Source organism: Natator depressus, chromosome 9 (assembly GCF_965152275.1).
Source record: "Natator depressus isolate rNatDep1 chromosome 9, rNatDep2.hap1, whole genome shotgun sequence".
NCBI classification, from domain to species: domain Eukaryota; kingdom Metazoa; phylum Chordata; order Testudines; family Cheloniidae; genus Natator; species Natator depressus.
In genome coordinates, this window is record NC_134242.1 from 47,272,580 (window position 1) to 47,296,031 (window position 23,452).

General features: G+C 47.1%; 1 protein-coding gene across 2 annotated transcripts in view; it reads left to right on the forward strand.

The window, feature by feature from the left end:
* NGEF (neuronal guanine nucleotide exchange factor) overlaps nucleotides 1-18,419 on the forward strand; it is a 76,658-nt gene extending 58,239 nt beyond the window's left edge. For both annotated transcript variants that reach the window (XM_074964055.1, XM_074964053.1), the window contains 8 exons: nucleotides 1,831-1,960; nucleotides 3,244-3,318; nucleotides 5,910-5,999; nucleotides 8,585-8,748; nucleotides 9,864-10,019; nucleotides 13,328-13,407; nucleotides 16,655-16,759; nucleotides 17,889-18,419. In XM_074964055.1, coding sequence (XP_074820156.1) covers nucleotides 1,831-1,960; nucleotides 3,244-3,318; nucleotides 5,910-5,999; nucleotides 8,585-8,748; nucleotides 9,864-10,019; nucleotides 13,328-13,407; nucleotides 16,655-16,759; nucleotides 17,889-18,061 — 973 coding nt within the window. In that variant the 3' untranslated portion in view covers nucleotides 18,062-18,419. The remainder of the gene's footprint in view (nucleotides 1-1,830; nucleotides 1,961-3,243; nucleotides 3,319-5,909; nucleotides 6,000-8,584; nucleotides 8,749-9,863; nucleotides 10,020-13,327; nucleotides 13,408-16,654; nucleotides 16,760-17,888) is intronic.
* The last annotated feature ends 5,033 nt before the right edge of the window (nucleotides 18,420-23,452 follow it).

Consider the following 23,452-nt stretch of genomic DNA (forward strand, 5'->3'; position numbering starts at 1 on the left):
ATAGTTGTATGATTTCAGTTTTGGGATCCTGAGTCTAGTTCAGCTGTCTTGAGATTCTCAGAAAGGCATGTGCCCTATGGATAGTTGATAAATTCTCTTCTTGAAGACTATAAAGCCACTTTCCCCATCTTGCCCTGGTCTTACACTATGTGTAGGTCACCTGCATCAGAGCATTTTGTCCTAAGTGCTCTCTCCAGTATATTCAAATCCAGCGAATTTCTGTTAGCCAGCTGGGAATTTTCTTTTACCAGATCAAAATAAGGAGACCCTAGCAATTTGTCTTTGAGCAAATGAATTCATTTCTCCTTAGTAATAATGCCCTGGATTTTTTTCAAGCCAACCAGGTACAGATTTTGTCCTGTACATTTCCACATTTTAGCAACAATCATTTTAGCTAGATTCAGATGAGTATGGAAGAGTACTGCCCCTTTCCTTTCTCTGCTCTCCAGCTTCCTCTCTTAGACCCCAAAAGAACACACTATAGACCTACCAGATCCTCTGCTACAAGGGAACTCTCTGCTGATTTGGTATACTGCTCTTTTCAAATGTCATGCACCCCAGTGTTTCCTGGGACAGAGGTGAGCAGTGCCTTGTGGGGCACCAGTAACACAAAGAAGTCTCAGAATATGAACAATTTGATGAGAGCAGCTGGCTGAGCCCAGAAGATAAGTAGAAGATTGGCTGGATTATGTGATATCATTAAAGGGGCCTGTTTGGATCTGGTGTGGTTCCTGGAGAAGGAGTTTGAAGTGCAGAGTCTTTTGGGTCTGGGAAAGAATGATCAGTTTAAAAAACGGCATGATTTAGTCAAACTTTAAGCAAGCAGGAAAACTTTGCAGTGCTTATATGCTGCTGTATGTTGTAGTTTCTCCCTACATTTAGTTCTACACTCTCTCAGGCACACAGTTATAGCCTATCTTGGATTTGATCATTCAAGCAGTCATGCAAACGTAAGAATACCTGCCTGCCTTATGAATAATTCTTTTGTTTAACTTTTGTTAAACTTCTTCTGTGCATTTCCAAGTACATGCATTAAAGACCGATTTCAAACAAAATTAATAGTATCCTGACATCTGTGCTGTTTTTGTCAGCTAGGACTCCAGTAGCGTAAGCTTCCTCATAGCAAGTTCTTGCAAGTGTCAGGAAACATCAGTTAGAGGGAGCTTTCTTAGAGTAATGTTTTGTTTATACCAGTTGGGACTTGTGAGATTTCTGACTGCAGCACTGTATTCATATTGGCAATACTTCCACCACTGTGAACTTCAAATGGCAGAACCCTGGCAATGCCCCAGGTGGAACTCCAGCAGTACAAACTGCTTCGCTGCAGTGCCAGATGAGATGCCTGAGAAGATTTTTCATCCTGTCAATAACAGCTAAGACTATCTAACCTTGAGTTTCTTTATGGCATGGCTTGTTCCTATGACTGTGTGGATTTTACCTTGCCACAATGATTCAACTGTGTAAAAATGTATAATTATGCCTCTGATTCATCTACTTGGACACACACCCCATTCACGCACTCCTACACACTCAGCATCTGCTGCTAAATCTATATGTGCTACACATGTGAACCCACTTCAGTGACTTGTACATTGTCTATTTTTCCATCCCCTAATGCTATAAATAAACCCAAACTTAAACCAAAATACACCTAGAAGTGTTCAGTGAATTTATTTTCCCCTTTGTTGAAGAGAGGGCCAAGCAGATGCTGTCTCTGGGAAAGGGAGTAGTATGGAAAGCAGCACCACACACAGACATGCCCATTACAAACACAGGTCTGATACACAAGGAAGTGAGCAAAGCAGTCTCAATCTGTCTGTCTATTCTCAGCCAAGACAAGACAGCTTTCCGGGAGGTGATATCACAGTTGGAGATGGATCCCAAGTGCAAAGGCCTGCCCTTCTCATCCTTTTTGATTTTGCCATTTCAGAGGATCACTCGCCTCAAGCTACTGGTGCAGGTACAGCTCCTCTCTGCTCTGTCTTCTGACAGTCCCCCATGCTCCCTCCAAGACTCCCCTAGCTAGCTGTCATGGAGTGTCAGTGTTTTCATGTTCTCACATACACCGATTCAGACACACACTCTCTCTCTTCCACCCCACCCCCCCACACCTTCCCATGTCTTACCTAGAGTCAGTATTAAAACTAGGAGAAGCAGCATGGCATCAGGTATTGGAGGAGGGGAGAGGAGGGAAATGAGGTGGCAGTAGTTCAGGAAAGTGGTGCCATGCAGAGCCAGGCATGAGGAGGGGCAATGCTGGTTCAGGAGAGGAGGAAGCATAGGCCTGCTGGATGAAAGGGCAGGAAGGCAGAGTGATGTAGTCAGAGGAGCGTGCACATGTATGGTCATGGTGCAGAATAGACAGATTCATGTATAATCAGGGTTGGTGCAGAGTCAGGTCTATGGGACACAGGAAGTGGGAGGACAAGAGCTGAAGGGATTAATGGAGAAAAGCCACTTAAGACTCAACTCAGTATTTTCTTCTAGAGGAAACTGCCCTGAAATTACTAAATAGCCAAGGACACTCTTCCCAAAATAAAAGTGATGCAACAGTCCCCTTCCTCTCTCTCACATACATCTGAAACCTCTGCACAGCAGCGTCCCCCTACCCTAAGAGTCAGGCAATTATTTGTGAGCACCAAATGTCTCTTCACACTGTTTTGCTGGTGCTTCCCCAGTACTAACCTGAAGAGATCACCTTGTCCTGGGCTGAGTGTGTGTATATGTGTTTGTGACAATATAGTGCTTGAGAGGAGTTGTAGTGATGACCAGCCTTGGAAATCTCTATCCACAGAACAAGTCCAACAGTGGTTGTCATCCCCTCACTGCCTTCCAGTGTACCTCAACCCTGCCCTGGAGGGCTCCCTTCTAATGATGAGGAGATAGTTCAGTCTCAGTGACATGCTGTCTACTGAGATTACCAACAGTGTTACCAGTTGTTGCCAGGTCGAGTGGCTTTTAGTAAAATATGCGTTTGTCCACTAGCTACTGGTCTGAGACCATGACACTCATTTTACATAGGTTTATTCAATACCCATTTGATGGAAACAGCTTTCAGTTACTGCCAATGTGGGATTAGATCTGACTCAGTGACCTACTGGGGAAAGACTTCATATTCCATTACCTATCCAATATTTATTACTGTTGATATTCAGATTTGGCCAAAAGGATGGTAGTGTCTGAAAAATGTTGTGTGCTATCAAGCAGGGAGAGAAATTAACTTCACCTTTGCTTCCTGTGCAGAATATTCTTAAGAAAGTGGAAGAGAAATCCGAGAAGGAAACCACTGCCCTTGAAGCACACAAAGAGCTGGAAACAGTAAGTCTGGTGGCAAATTTCAGAAGATTGAGAATTAGCCAGCATCCTCAGTGTCTTTAAAAAGGTACTGGGCCATATGCATTCCTGGTGCAATTCCACTGATCTCAGTGGAGTTACGACAGAGATCCATTTGTTTCAGTGTAATTATTTCCCCTTATTCTCCCCTGAGAGCAGACCATGCTAGCAAATAATAGAGGAATTGCTCTTATTAACAGACTGTGTATTTGCTCTGTAGGAGATTCTAGAGAGAAGAGTTGCCCCCATGTCTGAGAGATCATGAATTGTTTTTGTAGGTATTTGAAGGTGATGGAGTTCATGGGGAGATCGATTTAATTAGCTGCAGCCAGTAGTGGACTGTATGGGGGTTGGATTTCATCCTGTGGTGCAACTTACTTTTCTGACCTAGAACAGTAGTTTCTTTAATGAGGTGCTTTCTATGAGTGTTTAAGATTGTGTGTAGTCCGGTTCCCAAGAGGCCTATAGGGAGGTGTGATAGAGAGGGGAAATTCAATTATGTTAGTTATTTCCAGCACACTACCTGCCAGAGTACACATTTTGGGGTAGTCTCAGAACATGGAGAAGGCCTTGTGGTGTCTTCCACCTGGGATATTCTGATGGTGGGTCACCGTCCTCTTACTTTGTCTATATAGGGCAGTATATGTGAGCTCTGCCAAATACTCTGTCTATATGCAGCTCTGTTTGCTGGGGATAGAATTTTCCAGGGTCTTTGAGACATTTGACAGGTGCCACTCCCTTCTTTATTCTATTATTGTTTAACAGTGCAATTAATCATGCAAATAATCACAGTTAATTTTTTTAATCATGCGATTAATCAGGATTAATTTTTTTAATTGCTTGACAGCCCTGGTAAAAACCAACAAGAAAAGCCTGTGTAAGGCTTTCAGATTTGGCCTGGAATGGTCCAGAAAGCATACTGGCTGAAGATCATTCAAGATAAATAAAAGGCAAAGATCTCTAAAACTGACACTGATGTATTGGAATACTTCATATGACTATATTTTTGCATGCTGCCTTCCAATGAGTGTGATGGCCAGTTGTTTTTAGATCACACCTTGAGGCTGTTGCTCAGAAGTCTAAGGAGGCCTGCTACTGTAGTTGGCCACAAGGATGGCTAAGTTTACCTTGAAAACAGATGATCATTGCTGTACTTGTCTGTCAATGACTGTCTGGCTTGGTCCATTTTAAAGAACACGATGGCTCACTTGTACATTTTTAAGTTGGGGTGTAAGGCTAAACCTCATTTATCTGTAATTAGTATATATTGTTATGACAGAGCTCACCCGGTGGCGTTGTTTATATGTAATCTTACAAGTTCTTTTTCTTAGCATGTGAGCAAGTTTTTAGTTGTTGATTTTCTGATGAATTTTCTATGGGGGAGCTGTGACAAGCTACAAGAGAGTTTGCTCTCCACCTTAATCTCTCTATTCTTGAAATAGACTTGCTCCCGGTGAACTGGGTATTGGTGTTTGGGCTGAGATCCCCGAAAGAGGTTATTGCCTGCAAGCTGTTTTGTGACCACATCAATTCTAGTGTAAACAAACAAGTTGCTCTAAGAATATACAGACTTCTGCGTTACTGATTTCTCTTCCAACGGGGAGTTTCAGCCCTCCCCCCCCACACACACACACCTGCTATTTCTTGACAGAGGGCTGACAATATCTTATTGAAATTAATATTTGCCTTCCTTCTCCTCCATATGAAGCTGGTACTGCATGTGTACTTTCTGGATTGAATGTACAGGAAGAAGAGAGGTGATTTGTAGCATTGTAGGATTTGGGGAAATATAGTTTGATTATAGCTTTTGTACCTCCTAAAGACCAGAATATTGGCATAACAATGGAGTCAATATCTGAATATAGTTTAGATAGGTGCCATATGACCCCTAAATATAAATCCTTCCTAATATTATATCGTTTTTGTTAATCTTTAAGTGAATTTTTAATGATGGTGAAAAGAACTAACTTGACAGCACCAAAGTTGGATCAGTATTATTAGTTCAGTTACAGTCAATTTACACCAAAAATTCTTAGTGTCAAGTATTGCTATAGAATCTGCATACAGGATGATCCTTTTCTATGTATGCATCATTTGTTGTCTAATTCCCACAACCAATGGACATTCAGCTAAGAACAGAGATTTCTACAAAAAAAAGCTCTATGTTAACTGCACTTCTCAGCATTATGCATTTAAAGAAACCTATATAGAGGAGGAATTTTATCATAGTCATTTGTATTCTTTTAAGGCCCAGTCCAACTCCCATTGAGCTCAATGGAAAAACTTTCACTATGAAAGCTGGATTGGGTCTTTAATGTTACTTTTTCACTTTTGTAATATGTAAAAATTTTGTTGTTCTACATGAAAGTTTTCTGAAATTAAAAAACCCTGCTAACGAGATTGCCAGTTAATATCTCCTTTTCTCCATTATTATAATGCCTACACTGTGGTGCTCACCTACATAGAAAGAACATGTTATACACCAACACTTGCTAAGCAACCCATGGGAGGAGAGTACTGCAGCATGGAGAAGACCTCAGTTATAATCAGACTTTTGGATTGTTCTCTTTTCCCAGGTGGTGAAGGCATGTAATGAAGGTGTCCGGAAAATGAGCCGAACAGAGCAGATGATTAGCATCCAGAAGAAATTAGAGTTTAAGATCAAGGTATAAGTACAGACTGATAACCCCTGCAGAGATAGAACAGATAGCATCTGGGTATTGCAGACACCCAGAATATTAGGAACATAGTGACCAATTGTGAACATTCTGGTTTGTGACTTGCCCAGCATCACATAATGGCTCTGTGGCAGAGGCAGCGATAGAATCCAGTTCTCCAGTGCAGCATTCCACTGTCTTAACCATGAGACCATCTACTCTCTTCCTGCTGTCCCCTGCCTCATCCACTACACACTTTCCAAGTTCTGCAACAAATGAGGCAGGCGTCCTACAGACAACAGGCTCATTTGCTACACAACCCTGAGGCAGGTCGATCCTGTGCACTGACTGAGGCAGAGGTCCTGTGCAAAAAGTAGTATGTGATCATGTAATTAAAGACCGTATCATAATGCATACACATACAGGGAATGAATCAGAGTTGCACAGGCAACCTTAATTCTGGCATTTTCTGACTATTTAGCGCTTCACTTTGTAACCATAGTGTCTTTTAATGTAATTTTTTTGGATGTAATGTCTTAAATCTTTTTTTAAAAAATACCAAAAGGGAAATTCCATCTCATGGAACCATATTGACCCCCAGCTTGGGACATCAGCAGGGTCTGAACTTTCACATCCACAGCACAGACCTTTACTGCTTGAGTTAATGGAATAGCTGGAAGTAGTCATCAGCAGTTATTCTCTATTTGGACAGGTCACTGGGGGGAGTAGGGGAAGGAGATACTTTGCCAGTGGGTTTCACAGCTATTTGCTGACAGCAGAGAAATGTAGGTTTTAGAGTAGCAGTCGTGTTAGTCTGTATCCGCAAAAAGAAAAAGGAGTACTTGTGGCACCTTAGAGACTAACAAATTTATTTGAGCATAAGCTTTTGTGAGCTACAGCTCACTTCATTGGATGCATGCAGTGGAAAATACAGTAGGGGGATTTTATATACACAGAGAACATGAAACAATGGGTGTTACCATACACACTGTAACAAGAATGATCCAGTAAGATAAGCTATTACCAGCAGGAGAGAAAAAAACCCTTTTGTAGTGATAATCAAGGTGGGCCATTTCCAGCAGTTGACAAGAACGTGTGAGGAACAGTGTGGGGGGAAATAAACATGGGGAAATAGACGTCTCCAAGTGGTCTCTTTCCCTGTTCTTTGTTTAAAATGCTTGGTGGTGGCAGCATACTGTTCAAGGACAAGGCAAAGTTTGTACCTTGGGGGAAGTTTTTTAACCAAGCTGGTAAGAATAAGCTTAGGGGGTCTTTCATGTGGGTCCCCACATCTGTACCCAATCTCTCTGGTCACTCGATTACAGACCTAAAAGTGGCAATATTACAACAAAAAAAATTTCAAAAACAGACTCCAACGAGAGACTGCTGAATTGGAATTAATTTGCAAACTGGACACCATTAAATTAGGCTTGAATAAAGACTGGGAGTGAATGTGTCATTACACAAAGTAAAACTATTTCCCCATGTTTATTTTTTCCCCCTACTGTTCCTCACACGTTCTTGTCAACTGCTGGAAATGGCCCACCTTGATTATCACTACAAAAGGCTTTTTTTTCTCTCCTGCTGGTAATAGCTCACCTTACCGGATCACTCTTGTTACAGTGTGTATGGTAAGACCCATTTTTTCATGTTCTCTGTGTATATAAAATCCCCCTACTGTATTTTCCACTGCATGCATCCAATGAAGTGAGCTGTAGCTCACGAAAGCTTATGCTCAAATAAATTTGTTGGTCTCTAAGGTGCCACAAGTACTCCTTTTCTTTTTGCAAAGAAATGTAGAGACTCAGGACTCATGGGCTTAATTCCAGGTTCTGTAGCACAGTGTACTCTAGTGGTTAGACCCTACTGCCCCTGTGTCTATAGCCTATCACCCTCTGCTCCTATCTATTCCACCCCAGTTCCTGCTCCCCTCCCCTTCTGCTTCTATCCCCCCTCCCCCCTCTTCAATCCTCGGGCTCCTATCCCACACTGCTGCCCCCTGGTTCCTGTGCCGCCTCCTCCCCGCTTCATGTGAATGCATCCGATGAAGTGAGCTGTAGCTCACGAAAGCTTATGCTCTAATAAATTTGTTCGTCTCTAAGGTGCCACAAGTACTCCTTTTCTTTTTGCGAATACAGACTAACACGGCTGCTACTCTGAAACCTCCCTGCTCTGACTCCTGCGTTCCTCACTTCCCCATCCCCCCACTTTATCTCTGCATTCCATGGTAGCTGCTGCCTCTCCCTCTCCACACTCCTGGTTGCCAGCACTTTAAGTACTAAGGCTGCATCCCCTGTTACTGGAGCCATGTGTACCTCTCCTCACGGCATAGGTCTTGTTCCTCCTCACTACTCTGAGGTTTATCTGCATTTCTAGTGTTGTAAGAGTGAAGTAAGGAGTGTGTGTTACTTATCCTGTAAGGATTACATAGGACTAGAAGGGATCTCCTGAGTTGTCGAGTCCAGTCCTCTGCTATCGCAGCCAACCCCATCATGTAATCCTGTTAATAAACTTATCAAGATGCATCTTAAAACCAGTTAGGTTGTTTGCAGATCCTGCTCTTCTGATCTTTGCTGTCTCTCTCTTCCATGTAGTCTGTGCCCATCATCTCTCACTCCCGTTGGCTGTTAAAGCAAGGGGAACTGCAGCAAATGAATGGCCCAAAGACATCACGCACGCTCCGCACCAAGAAACTCTTTAGAGAAATCTACTTGTTTCTTTTCAATGACCTGCTGGTACTCTGCAGGCAGATTCCTGGGTGAGTTTGGGATGTGGCCAACACCTGGATGTGTGTTATAAGCACACCTCCCCCCTTGGTTCATCCAGCCAATTCTTGCTTAAATTGTGCATAGATTCTTGTCCTATAATTGACGAGATTATGTCTGAAATATGGCAGTACAGAGTCCTGTATCAGAGACACCATTTCCAGAGGGGCTGTCTGAATATTTACACCGCCTCTTCTGTGAACTGTGGATGTTGATGGGCTGCATGCTCATACACAGTTTGACCTTTGTGTTACTTAAAATTTCAGGCCAGATCTCCGCTGATGTAAATCAGCATAGCTCCATTGACTTCAGTGGTGCTACACTGAGCTACAGCAGCTAAAGATCTGACTCTAGGATGTTTGGCTTACTACTATAAAGTAACTCCTGGCTGATTACCAGTATGAAGAATACCGTAGTTTAAGCAAGTTAAACCTCTAGTAAAGTAAGTTCTGTCTGATGGGCTGGGAGTGTCTGATCAGCAGGGAGTTGTGCAAACCAGTGTGTGAGGCAAGGGATTGTATCTAGTATGGTGCACACCATCTGGGGAGAGAAAGCTGCCTCAGCTAGGAGTATAGAGTTTATGACAAGAGAAATATTACAACACAAAATAGATGCCAGAGAACAAAAAGTTTGACATTAAAAAGACTTACTGGTAAGGAGTCTATCTGTCCAGTAAAGCATTTCTAATATGCATGTTGTCATAGTGTCAGCCAGGTGCCCAGTACCACTTTACTTGCATAGCACTTTCCAACCAAGAACATAGAAACATTTTACAAACATTAATGATATAAACCTCTCATCTCAGCTCTCCTGGGAGAAAACATTATCTCCATTTTACAGATGGGAACTGGGACACAGATTAGGTGTCTTGCTCAGGGTCATACAAAGTTTGTGGCAAAGCCAGGAATAGAATCTAGGTCTCTTGATTTTTAGTCTTGTGCTTTAGCCCTCAGACCATCCATCCTCATTCTATCTTGGTGGCGTCTCTTCCCCTCACCAGCCAAGAATTTACTCTATCATGCCTTTCTCAGAACTTTGTATTGTTAAAGCCAGACTGCTCCCAACTGACTGACTGAGCTTTCCTGACCCCTTTGCTTACCTCTCTCAGCGACAAGTACCAGGTGTTTGACTCAGCGCCGCGAGGGCTTCTCCGGGTAGAGGAATTAGAAGATCAGGGACAGAGTTTGGCCAATGTCTTCATCCTGAGGCTTCTGGAGAACACGGATGATCGGGAGGTCAGCTACATGCTCAAGGCATCATCCCAGTGAGTATGAAACACTGTCATCCCATTAGCAACCTGCATTGCTATTCCCCTGCACCCTCAAAAGTGTGGTGTCCAATCTGCCACAGTCACCAGTCTGGCATCTACCTCCTCACCAGCTGGTCTCATTGAATTCCTATCTGTGGGGATACCCTGCTATACCAAGCTGGGCTGAGTCCACCCACTGAGACAGCCCTTCCTCCTCCTCCTGATGTAACTTCTCAACACAAGACAGAGCCTTCTGGGGGGATCGGATATAAAGCTAGATGAGTTTCCTTCCTGTACAGGTGTATTTACGGCATCTTTGTGTAACACACTGATTTCTAGGTAGGTCAAGACTTAATTAAGATTCGAAAGGAAATTATATGTCTGGTTTGCAAATCTCTCAGCATACATATCCAGATGGTAATTTAAATTAGCAGTACACATGCAGTACAGTTATACAAGCACAGCTTGATGTGGATCACTAGGATTCAAACCACTTGAAAAATCTAGCATTTTGCCTGTGACTTATCCCCCTAGCTGACCACAGTCCCTGGGGTATGGAGCAGTTACTGTAAAGATAAAGGCAGGAGTCCCAGTTCTGTTCATGAGTGTCAAACTCTCTTCTATGGCTGGCCCCAATCCTGATGGCAGCCCTCGCGCTGCTCAGTAGTCTTGAATTCCACTATGCTGAAGTCTGCCTGGATACCGTTTTCTGTCTGACTCTGTGCTTTTTACTTCAAGATCCAACAAGCTCAGACTGGGCAAATGATTCAACACCACTAACACTGGGCCGATTGTTTCAGATGCCCGGGGTCTGGTTTCCAGACTCGCCTCAATCTAGTCTCTCATTGTACCCACAGTTTTGCAGGCCCAGGTAATTATAGGTGTGTCCCCATAGCCAATATTTACATGTCTACATGACATTTGCACCCTGAAATTGGTGTAGCAGAAGAGGAGACTGGAGTTCAAAAAGCCTTGCCATTGAACATTAATTGGAACAGATTTCCAACCATGGCCTCAGTCCTGCAGCGAGCCACCCACACACTCATTGCAGGATCAGCGTGAGGAGAGAGTAACATGCGATGTGACTGCTCCCACGCTCCTGCAAACTCTGCTACTCTAGGGTGATTAACAGATTTGCTGTACCTGAAAATGGGGATGATGGGCATCTGAAAGCTATACACCACAAATAAGCACTTAGGGCAAAGGCAGCCCTTGCTTATCACAGCTAGCGTTGTGCTGATTACAGTATGCTTTGGCAGAGAAGCACTAGCATACTGAGCTCCTATTTTCAGTCACTTATACCTCTGTGGAAAAGGCCAATCTCAGCATTATTTCAGTTACCATAATTGAACATGTGGCCCCTTCTGAGTTCCCAGTCAATGCACTTCACGATATTACCTGAGCTCATTAGGTCACACATTCAAACACTGACCTACAGATAGAAGTGATCACACTTTCCAATCAGCACCTCTCTTTTTTGTTTTTTTCAGTGTTTTTTCCCAGAGAAACTTCAGTGTAATTAAATGCAAGGTTTTAGATTAATGGTAAGCTATAGTGCCGATTTCAAAATCCATAGAAGCCAGGAAATTTAAATTTCTGGCCTCCCCCAGTACCTGTAGCTTTTATGCAAGGCACAAAGTTAAAACCATACCATTTTGATCTCAGTACAGAACTTTGAAGATCCAAAATGTAACTAGTTAGTCTCCAAGCAGAGCTGCCAAGTTCCATGTAGCTCTTCCAGTGGCAAGTATCCTGGATGAGTTCAGTGGAACTCAACAGGTTTGTGTGGAATTTGCCGCTGTCTCCTCCAGCTGGCTGGCTGTGGCTCAGTGGGACAGGGCACTCCTTGGCTGGAGTTGGGGTTAGGAGGTAAGTCAGGTGTGAGGGAAGAACTCAGTAGTGGAAGAGATGCAGAAGGAAGGCAGGCCCCAGCAGTTTGTGAGGGGTGGAAGGGGATGGGCAGTCACTGATGGGGAGGGTGAGGAGGGCACTAATCAGGGGAGGGAATGGCTGATGCAGGCAGCTGGAAGAGCCATGAAAGCCAGTGTGAGATGGCTGGATTGCGCGGTGCCGCCGCTGCAGGAGAGAGGCGGTAGATGGAGGCCTCCTGCACACAAGGCCCCTGCAGCGTGACTTGGTGTGCCTGCCCCTGCAGCATGGATTATCCCAGAAAGTCACCAGTTCAGCTTGTGTGTGACATTCTAACCAGTGTGTGGGAGATGACGACTCAGGGAAAATGCCAGAGTGTCACACAGATGAGTGATGCTTGACAGACTTGGCTAAAACCTGACATGCAGAGATTGGATAGCATGCTAATTTCAGGTTGCTGCTTGCGCATGGAGAGGATGTGTATGCGTGTGTGTGTGCAGGCAGCTGGAGAGGCAGCCACAGAAAAGGGGCAGGGAAACTAATAGAGGAACAGAGGAGTCAGAGTAACAGAGCTGAGAAAGAGATAAAGGGAAGGACTCAAGGGAGGTGCAGAGAAGAAGCAGAGTTGGAGAGGGAACCACACAATACAGAGTGAGAATGCAGGGAGGCAGGGAAGAGCATGCCAGGGAAGGAAGGGCTCTGACAACTGGCAGGGAGGAGAGAAATCCCAGAGGCGATCCTTTCTGCTCACCGGCTGGAAGTGAGGAAGAGAAGAGGGAACAAACCTGCCTAGTGAGTTTGAGAAGGGCTGAATGGGAAGCCAAAGGTTCCTCCCACAATCTGAGCCCTTGGGGAAAGGGTGTGCACCTTCACTCTCTCAACAGCAAATCGAGCAAGGAGTGATGGAAAGCCCATCCTCAAAGCTCCAGGAAGACACCCTGTAGGGAGAGAAGAAATGGCTGGAAAGGGAAGTAGAGGGCTGAGTATGTTACACTTGTTGTGACCCCAGGTCAGCAGCCTGGGAAGAGAACTGTACTAGATCCAACTTGCCAATTAGGTTACAGTCCATGTAGTTGTCCATAGCTATTGCTACTGCAGCAAGTCATCTGTGCGGGGACCCATATAGATTCTACATTATCCTAGGAGAAACAGAGTCAAGTAAAATGCAGGGACAGAGAGGGGAATCATTCAGATCTCCCCCAATTTATTAATATTGACCAGGCTAACCTTCAAATGGCTGCTTGTCCAGCTACCAATGAGACATTCTCACTGTGTCCCAGCTGCCCAGAGCAGGGGTCCCTGTTTCTAGCAGAGAAAGGAAAAAAGTTGGAGCTGGCAAATAGAGAAAGCTGGGAGTGTGGGCCGGGCAAGCAAAGCTGGTTGGGAGAGTAACACTGTGCCGCAACCAGACAATTGCGCCCTCATAGCTGTGTTCTGTATGTCTCTCGTCACAGAAGTGAGATGAAGCGCTGGATGATCTCGCTGGCCCCAAATCGGAGAACCAAGTTTGTTTCATTCACATCCAGGCTCCTGGGTAAGAGATGCAGCAGAGATGGAGGGAGTGAGGGAGGGATGGTTATTTAACTTGCGGTGTGTCATGCTCTTCTTCAGAGATCCCTGCCTGGGCCATCTGAAATGCTGGTTGCATAGCAAATGCTGCAACTGAGGTTGCGTCCCTCAAAGCCTCCCCCCTCCACAGGGTCTTGCCAGCACTCTGAGAGAGAGATTGACAAGATCAGCCTCTTGCCTCTCTGTGCCTGGCATTGAGGTTTCTCCCCTGCTCTCCACCTCCAACTCTTCCTTCTGCCCCAGTGACCTTTTTCCTTTCTCCTGCCCCCCTTCACTCCACCAAATCATTCTCACCAGATCACACTAGACATTAAAAACAATGTAAAATCTCAAACTACCGCCTTCCCGCCCACTGCCTCCCATTCGTTCAGTGTATCTACACTTACGATTTAGCCAGAAGCATTAACACAACTGTAAATTCTAGTGTAGACAGGGCACCAAAACTTCTGTTCCAGTGCACAGACTGTCCCTGGCTGGATTTCCAGCTCTACTTTCACCCTTCCCACCTTGCTGCTGTGTTTGGCACTGTTGTTCACACTCTCCTCTTTGACATCTTGTCCACCCAGGGCTTCCGTGACAGCATCCGCTCCTGGTTCTTCTGTCTAGGTCCTCCTTCCTCTCACTTTGTGGGGTTTCTGTAGTGGTTCTGTGGTCGTGTGTCCCCCCACCCCATGAGGCTTGGAGGGAGGCCACTCTGCCTCACTACATCACACAGTAAGCAGTCAATTAGCAGGCTAGGCCTCTGGCCTATGGTCAGGGCAGACCAGCACACAGCCTGTTGTCAAGCCTCCTGGCTGAGGCAGGCAGCAATTTACAGTGGATAGCTCTGGCCCTCTGGATGGGCCAGAGCAATGAGCAGTCTTTAGCCCAAAGCCTCCTGGCTTGGGCAGAGAGCATAACGCTGTCTGGGGCTCTGACTCTCTGGGTGGGGTAGAGCAACAAGCCACAGGCAAGGCACAAACCGTCTGGCCTAGGGTGAGTAGGGGGGGGTTGGCGGCAGGGGATAGGGGGACCCGAGCCCACCCTATTCCACAGGGCCCTGGCCTGGGACCCAAACAGTGGCAAGTGGTCCCATCACTGGGTCAGCAGGGAAGTCACCAAAACATGCTGACTCATTTTCTGATCACACAACTGGACTAATGTCTGGTTTCCCTGGGCTATTTCCTCTCCCCACCCCCTCCTTGGCATAGCTCTGTAGTCCGTAGGTCCTCAGTCTACTCGAGGTGAATGGCAGATGGCAGTCCCAGCAACTCCTCTCCACAGTCAGGGTGCCACTCAGCTCAGTCTTTCATCAGAGTCCTGCAATGGGGTACAGATATGTCTGCCTCCTTCCCTGGCTCTGGCCCAACTGAGCTGGAGGGCCTCCTCTTACACTTCCTGTCCTGTACCACCACTTCCAGCATGAGGGTGGGGCTGGCTTGGCTCCACCCATCAGGCTCAGAGGGAGGCCACTCTTCCTCACTACAGTTTCACAGAACAGTGTACTGAGCTCCCCTCTCTTCAGCTAATCTCCACTCAGCACCTCAGCAATCATCTCTGCACATTGACCCAGCATCTTAGTCTGTCTCTCTGACTTCTTTTCCTGGATGTCTGTCAACATAAGCTTACTGTGTCTAAAACAGAGCCCTTCATCTTCACTCTCAAGTCCTCACCTTTCCGCTCCATTACTGCCAACACCATCAGCAGCTCCATCTCTCAAGCCTGTAACCAGGGGTTTGTCTGCAAATCTTCCCTTGCCCCACAACTCCAAGCAGCTTCCAAATCTTCTTGTGGCTGCCGCCTCGCCACCAATATCTAAGACCTGACCATTTCTTTCTGTCTCTGCGGCTAATTCTGCCTGTGCTCAGCCCAACCCTCTGCACGTTCAGTCCTTCCCGAAGGCTCCCCTCTGCCATGACACCAAAGGGAACTCGCTGACTGAGAGGGGCCAGCTCGATCAGTCCCATGGGAACAGAGTGTACAACCTCCCTGGTCATTGTGCGTCAGACTCATTCCATAGCCACTGTCTTTCAGCCATGAGCAAATTGAGGCAGGGATTATGTTGCCTTTGTGGTTGGGAAATACTGGGCACACTTTGAGCGCTACCCAAAACGAGGACTAACAATAGTTTGGGGAAGCATCTGAGAGCAGTCCAACCCATGACGCTGTAAGGTGGCCCCCCCCCCCCCCCCCCAGCCTGCCCGTGCACTTGAAGCACTTCTCAGGCTGCTCTGACATGGCTCCTTCTCCCCTCCACCTGAACTTCACTCCAGAGACCTGGGGGTTAAGACAGTCCCTTCCCTCTGTAAGCAGTTTGTCAGGCCTTGCATCAGCTCCCCCTTGGCCTTGCTCACCATATTGCCTCTTCAGAGCTCGCTCCTATCCTAGCTGGGTCCACTGCCCTAGCGAACTGGCGCACACACCCCATGAGCAGAGCAAGAGTAAATACAGGGAGGCTAGCCCATGTCTGGGCAGAGCAGGCTGCCACAACAAAAGCCCTTTACGACAAGTGTGCATGCTCCAAGGCTGTAAAAAAGCACACACCAAAAAGGTGTCCACTCTGGCCATAGCCAGAGTGGTCTTTTGCAGGTAGGCCCAGAGCCTCATCCTGACTGCCATGGAGCTGTTCACAGAGCTGTGGGCCACCTGATTGGGCCTCGTGGGGCAGCCTCCTAGGGTTACCCCAGCCTTCCTCACACTGGAGTTAACACTCAGCCAGGGCTTCTGCACCTTCTCATTGAGCCCTTTATAGCACTGGACCCAGCCCACTTCCAGCAGCCTACTTCAGCATTCCCAGCTCAAAGGACTGTCCAGCACAGGCATAACCCTGTAGATCCAGGCAGCAGGCATGCCACCCACCTCTCATTGTGTGGGTTAACACCCTGGGAGCATAAGGGAGCCAGGGATAGTATGATACAGCAATACCTGTTCCTAAGTTTACATGCTCCATTTCTCATGCCCTATTTTGTGCTGGTACCTTAGAAGCCTCTTCCCCCATCTTGCTCTGACCAAGGGCTTGTCTACATGTAAAAGGCTGCACCAAGAGGGCTTCTCCCGTTGGTATAGGTAAGCCACCTCCCTGAGAGTGCTGGATTTTCCACACCCCAAGTGATTGTAGTTATAGAAAAGTTGCTCGTGCAGACCAAGCCTATGCCATTTTATACTGTACAGTAGTCACAGGACTCTGGGGCAGCTGGATTACTTTGTCCCTCTCCTTTCCTTCCCGTTGTCAGACTGCCCCCAGGTTCAGTGTGTCCATCCATACGTGGCTCAGCAACCAGACGAGCTGTCCCTGGATCTGGCAGATGTTCTTAACATCCTGGACAAGACAGATGACGGTAAGGGCGATGGGGCTCCAGGCATCCCTAAAATCACTCATCACAAGGGCGACAGAGCTTTCCCCTGTACAGGCTGCTTTTGAACACACATGGAGGTTCCTCCAGATAAAAAAGCGCCCTTGTTGGACAACCTGGGGTTCCCTGAATGTTTGTTACTCCCTGTCTCTCTTGGGACATCAGCATCAGAGGACAGACTCCTAGAGACAGTGACCTTGTAGGCAGTAGCAGAGTTTAGTTGTCATTGGGACTAAACATCAGCTAAGGCCCTCGTTCTTGTACCTTGAACTCCCTCTGCTGGCTGAGAAGTGCAGCTATGTCCTGTCCCTGCTCTGGGTTTCTGTATTGATGTGGCCAGGAACACTTAGCTAAGAGGTGGCATCTGCTTTTCACTCAGATCCGCTTTTTAGCCAGTTTTGCAACTAGGATACAACGTCAGGTGACTTGTGAGTCAGTGGCTCAGAAGGGATTAGACCCCAGGCTTTTCCTGGTTTCCTAATCCTTACCTATATCCACTAAGCATGTCTCAAGGGCAGTAATTGAACCCAGGCCAGAGGTGGACAAACTACAGCCTGCGGGCCACATCTGGCCCCTGGGACTCTCCTGCCCGGCCCCTGAGCTCCTGGCCCGGGAGGCTAGCCCCCAGCCCCTCCCCTGCTGTTCCTCCTCCCCCGCAGTCTCAGCTCACTGCGCTGCCCGCACAATGCTCTGGGTGGCATGGCTGTAGCGCCACCAGCCACTGGTGCTCCAGGCAGCACAGTAAGGGGGCAGGGAGGGTTGGCTAGAGGGCAGAGGAGTTGGGTGTGGGTGTGGTCAGAGGGGGCAGGGGCAGTCAGGAATGAAAGGAGGGGTTGGATGGGGCGGGGGTCCCAGGAGGGCTGTCAGGGGGCGAGAAGCAGGGGGTTCGGGCAGGGGCCGGGCCTGGCTGTTTGGGGAGGCACAGCCTTCCCTAACCGGCCATCCATACAATTTCAGAAACCCAGTGTGGCCCTCAGCCCAAAAAGTTTGCCCGCCCCAACCCAGGCCCTCCAAAGCATAGCCCTGGTGGCTCACTCTCACTCGTACTCATTCCTGCACTTGGACATTCTAGTCCTGTTGATTTGTCCCTCTACATGTTTTCCTTGCCCCTCAGGTTGGATTTTTGGGGAGCGTCTTCATGACCAGGAAAGGGGCTGGTTCCCTACCTCTATGGGGGAGGAGATTCTGAACCCCAAGATCCGATCACAGAACCTAAAAGAGTGTTTCCGGGTCCACAAGTCGGATGACAGTCAGCGGAGGAAGCTGGGCAGCAGGAATCGTCAATGACCCCTGGTCTCCCCAAGCCCTGGAGCACAAAGAATACCTAATGGCTTATGGAGGGCAGATGCTGCAGGCTGAGAGAATGAGGTGGTGGTGCAGGTACTATGTGCCAGGGCACAGGGCCTGGTCTTAACGTGCTGCTCACATCCACACCTACAAAAAAAGACTTTTCTCGATTTACTAAGTTCTTCCCTCCACATTTTGTATTCCTCTGGAGACCAACCCACGGAAGAGGAGAGGCCACTTGTCTGAAGCTCAAGGAACTATTCAGTGTAACGGATTGCCAGTGTTTGGGGTTGACAGCACAAGTGCTCCCCTGTGCACCGAGGAGCTGCTGGACAAGACGGCACCAGAGCCACCCAGGAGGTTCACCACAGCTGTAACATACCAGCTGGTCATATATATAAGGGTTGCTTTTCTAGTATAAATGGATAGAATCAACTGGGCTGGGGAACAGTTCTACCTTACGTACCATAGAAAACGGTCTCCTAGTTACCCCCCTTGCTGAGAGATTCCATTGTAGGAATGGGTTTGTGCCACCCCCACAACATAGTTCTGTGCACACACACTACAGCTGAAGCCATTTATCTCTTCCAGGAGGCATGTGGCAATTAACATAATGGCAGTAGGGGCTTTTTGTGGAGCACATGGTGCTTTTCTGGGTCAGAGCACTTAGCAAAACCTCTAAGCTTGGCAGCACCCCTGTGAGTTAGGTTACTTTATGTCCCCATTTTATAGATGGGGAAATTGAGGCAGAGAAGTTGTCTCACCTGAAATCACAAAGGGAAACAGGGCCAGAGCTGGGACTAGAATTCAGGACTTCTGATGCCTGATTCCCAGTCCTGTTGTTCAGCTATTGAGCCCACTCCTCTCCCCATACTGGTCTTTGAACCCAGTTCTAGGCAAATGCACTACCGCACCCTGCCTTTCAGCAGCCCTAACTCTTTACTCACTAGTCCTGCACTTAACCCAGTGTCTAGGGCTCATCCCCCAGGGGGTACTAAATGCAAGGTTCTCTGTGCACAGAACAGCAGCAGAGGGTGTCATCCACCTGCTGCCACAAACAGGCTCTGAGAGGAACACATGATGGCCTTCACCCTAACTGCACTAAGAGATGAAAGCACAGGCAAGACTGTAGCACCCCCGGGACATGGATGTTGCTTTGCCAGAGTGCACTGCCCCCATTCAGATAGGGTAAAAGGAACTATGGGGCTGCTAAGTTTGCACATCAGCTGCCAAACCATTACACAAGGATGATATTCTAGCAGAGCCAGAGGCTTCAAATGTAGGCCATGGCCCAGCATGTTTGTAAATCTGCAGGACTTTACTCAATCCAGTGTCAGGTCCTATTTGGAATGTAATGTAAACTGACCATTTCCACAAGTCTCTACCACATTCCCAGACAGCTCTGTGGGCTGTGGAATGTGTTTCCAAAGGGAGGGGCTGCACTCACACCCAGCTCATGCAAGGGCAGCCCAGCAGCAGTAGTTGGCCCATCCCTAACAAGGAGAACTCAAGCAAAATAGCTGGAGTTGGCCAGGAAGGTAGGGGACATTGTATTAAAGGTATGTGAGGGCCTGCACATCCTCTGTATACCCAGCTAACCAGCTGTGTGCATGAACTGTGTGTACAGTATTGATGCCTCCATCTATATAGGAAAGTCCTCAGTAGCCAAAAGGACAAGGGAATCATTTCCTTATATGATGCAATTCAACATTGCATGAAACACAGGGCAAGGGATCAAGAGCTTCAGCAGGGAACTAAGAACAGACAGTGGTTGGAAACTGACTATGAATAAGCATCCTAACAACGGGCTATTTGGCCTGCTCTGCTCTTAGCAGTTCCAGAGCAGCCCCTTCTCTGAGTGGCCCTTTGTTAGCTACGACAAGGGCAACTGACCCAGAGCATTTATTTGCATGAACATAAAATCAGGGAATTTAAGTTATTGAGCATCTTTCTGTGATGCAGTAAAGCAGAGTCTTCCAGGCATTTCTTGACACTCAGTGCTGCTTCTGATCTCTGCACCTTCCCCTGCCAGCCTTGCTTAACACCCCACTCAGAGTGGGCAGTATCATGTCAGTGTGGTTGTGGTAAAAAAGATGAGTGTAAAGCCAGCACCTTTTTATTCAGCTAAGAGATGAGTCACCACCATGTGCTTTGGACGCTGTCTACATTAGGCATATTTGCACTGGTGTCACACAATAATTGATGCAGTCTTGAGGCATAAACCTCACTGCTGCATGCCTGGATCAGAAGCTCATGCCAGTGTGACTACATCGAGGTATTTTAGCGTAACTGTCTCTGCTGTAGACAGGCTCTTCGTACAATGCAGTCATTAGTATTGCAGTGCTAACACAGCGATGGGAGAGTGAGTGGGAGTCAGTTGTGGCTTGCATATGAACAGAATTGTTAAAGGTTCAAGTGCATGCAAATCTTAATGCTGTATTCAACTCCTAGATATGGCAGTGAGGAGCACATCAGAAACTGCTAACAAATTCAGTTCCTGCTCTCTTACACCTGAGCACATTTAGAATGACTTAAGTTAGACATACCCATAGGCACTTGTCTACACAGCAATTCAACACCTGTGGCTGGCCTGAGTCAGCTGACTCAGGCTTGGGCTGCGGGGCTGTAATATTGCTGTGTACATGTTTCGGCTCTGGCTGGAGCCTGGATTCTAGGACCCCTCGAGGTGGGATGGTCCCAAAACCCAGACGCCAGCCCGAGCCCAATTGTCTACACAGCAATTTTTAGCCCTGCAGCTCAAGCCAGCTGATCTGGGCCAGCCATGGGTATGCCACAGGTCTTGTGTTCCCGTGTATTCCAATGAGGGCAAAGCTGACCTCTCAGGATGGTGAGCCAGAAGGGCCTCAGCTTGCCTGACAGATTCCAGCTTGGGTGTGTGGGGCTGGCAGTTAGAAAAACTATTGCCATTTGACTTGTAAATTGAGCATATTTTATCCAGAGATGCTATAAATACAAAGACCACGAATAAATTGTACAGTCACTTTTCTACATACAACCAGACTTTAAGCTCAGGGTCCAAGACTCATAGCAGCAGCTGTTTACAGGTAATTAGTTTAAAGCCAAAACATGGAAGCTCTAGCTATGAAAGTATTTAAGACAAATAGATACAAGCATATTACAGATCATTCAGCCTTGCCCAAATTGTCATGAACATTTCCTAACCCTGGCACTTGCCTGGGACAAAAAATGGTTTTTACAATGAAAAAGAAGATACTGTAGTCACCACCTAGGCTAGGGGCAATGAATTCTACCTGGCTGAGATCATTCAATGGCCAACTTTGGAGGAGTGGGGTTTCCAGTCTTTCACTGGCCTTTGCCCTCTAGCTCAGAACCTTTGGACTTACGCCAACACCTAAGTAACTTTGTAGTGGTTTTGGGGCCTCCTAACTGTCACACATGGTACATTATATTCAGCCACTGAATCGGGTTTGTTCTATGTACACTTTTAACCTCCTCCATTCCAGACACACAGTCCAATATGTGTCAGTTTCAGGTGGTCTAATGCTTTCGATGGGCTCAGTCTGTGAAATATGAGCGCAGGTTTGAGATCCCAGGTCATTATCAGGCTGCCTGAGTGAACTGAAAAGAGGTCTTGTTGTTGTTGTTTTTCTTGTGGTGAAAATACAGCTGACTGCGCCAGCAACTTCCAAAGCCTGGCCCTCTTTGCGTTTTCATTGTCTCATCCAGAGCATGACCATCACCACCATTTTCCTCTTGCATCACGCTCATGTAACAACGCATAGCCAGAACGGAGTCAGTTCCGTTCCCCTTCCTAATTCTGTCCCAGACTCATGAGCATGTCAGTGAGTGGAAGCAGTAAAGACCTAAAGCAATACTGAACCTTTCAGCTCAAGCACTGGTTCACATCTGGATCCAGGCACCAGGGACAGAGTTAATACCAGTTGACAGTTGTTTGGTGGCCTAGGTTTAAGAAGTTAGAATGCCTAGCTCAGCTGACAGATGGCCACTAACAAGTGACACCATTCACATGCGACATCAAGACATGAAGAGACCTGTAGATCAGGGGTAACAAGTGTGTCTGCGGGTCGGCATTGGTGCATGCAAGAGGCTACTCGCACTGACCGTCCCGTGCCATTTTTGTGGAGTGAGGATTTCAGTTCTAACTGTTAGCAACTCAACACCTTTCCCAGTAAATAGCACCCGCTGTTTATCTGACATTTATACAGCACTACAGTCTGCCCCAGCAATCACTACCCCGGGGGGCAGGCATCGCCCATTCAAAAACACCTCACTAAGGATATGTTTATACTACGGCAGCAGTGCTATGGCATCACAGTTGTTGCATAGATGCTTCCTACAACAAAAGGGGGTTTTCCATCAATGTCATTAATGGACCTCTCTGAGAGGTGGTATTCTTCTGTCAGCCTAGTTGCACCTACACTGGAGGTTAGAACAACCTAATTGTGTGACACAAGGTGCAAAATTTTCCAGAGCCCTGAGTGATGTAACTAGGTGGGAATAAATGTTCCTAGTTAAGTGATGGGCAGTGAGAGCGGTTGCTGGTGGGACAGTCTCAGAGTTCAGCTTCTAACAGAGACATCCATTGTCTCCGGCAATTGCCCGCCTAGTCTCACGCTGCTATCATCACCCTCTCTTGTACCTTTGGACACAAGAGCCCTTTTGATATGGTCTCACACCGAGAACGAAGGTCCTGTTCAGATCTTTGACAGGCAGCGGCTGCTGCTGCCACCACCTGTGAATGCTTACCACTATACATCAGAGCTCCCCAGTAGCATCTCAAATACAGCACCATCTCTCAGGGGCACTAAATTGCAAGAGTCCCTATGGCGCTGGAGGGCAATATTGAAAACAGGAGGAAATATGACAAGAGCAAGAGAGCAGTCAGTTACTTCAGCATATGAAGGTATCACAGCCCAGGGATGCAACCATATATGAAAAGTTCGGGGGGGACCAGGAGTGGGAATGCAACAATCCTGTAGCTGCATTGAAGGGGACATCTCCAGAATAGTCAGAATGGCAATGGCATCTCTCCAATCCTAGCAGTGGTTGTGACTGCATCACAGGCCACTGAGTATTGATCAGGAGCAAGTAAAGTGTGTGCATTAAGGAAGAGTATCTGAAAGTTCGTACCCCGCAATGAAAGGGAGTGGCTTGTAAGGGTGAGTGTAACAGGTGGGTTGGTGGATCAGAAAGCCATTAAGCAAAACCCACAATAGCATGGTGAAGTCAGTTCCCTTGCCTCAGTCCCTCCCATTCCTGCCCTGGATTGCTCCTGCCAGGATCAGGGGGGTATTGAAGCTCATGCTGTGAATGCTTTGCTGCTGGTGGCTGTTTGCAGGAAGCAAGGGCAGCAGCTGTGCATAAGTGCCACAGAGTCACGAACCTCAC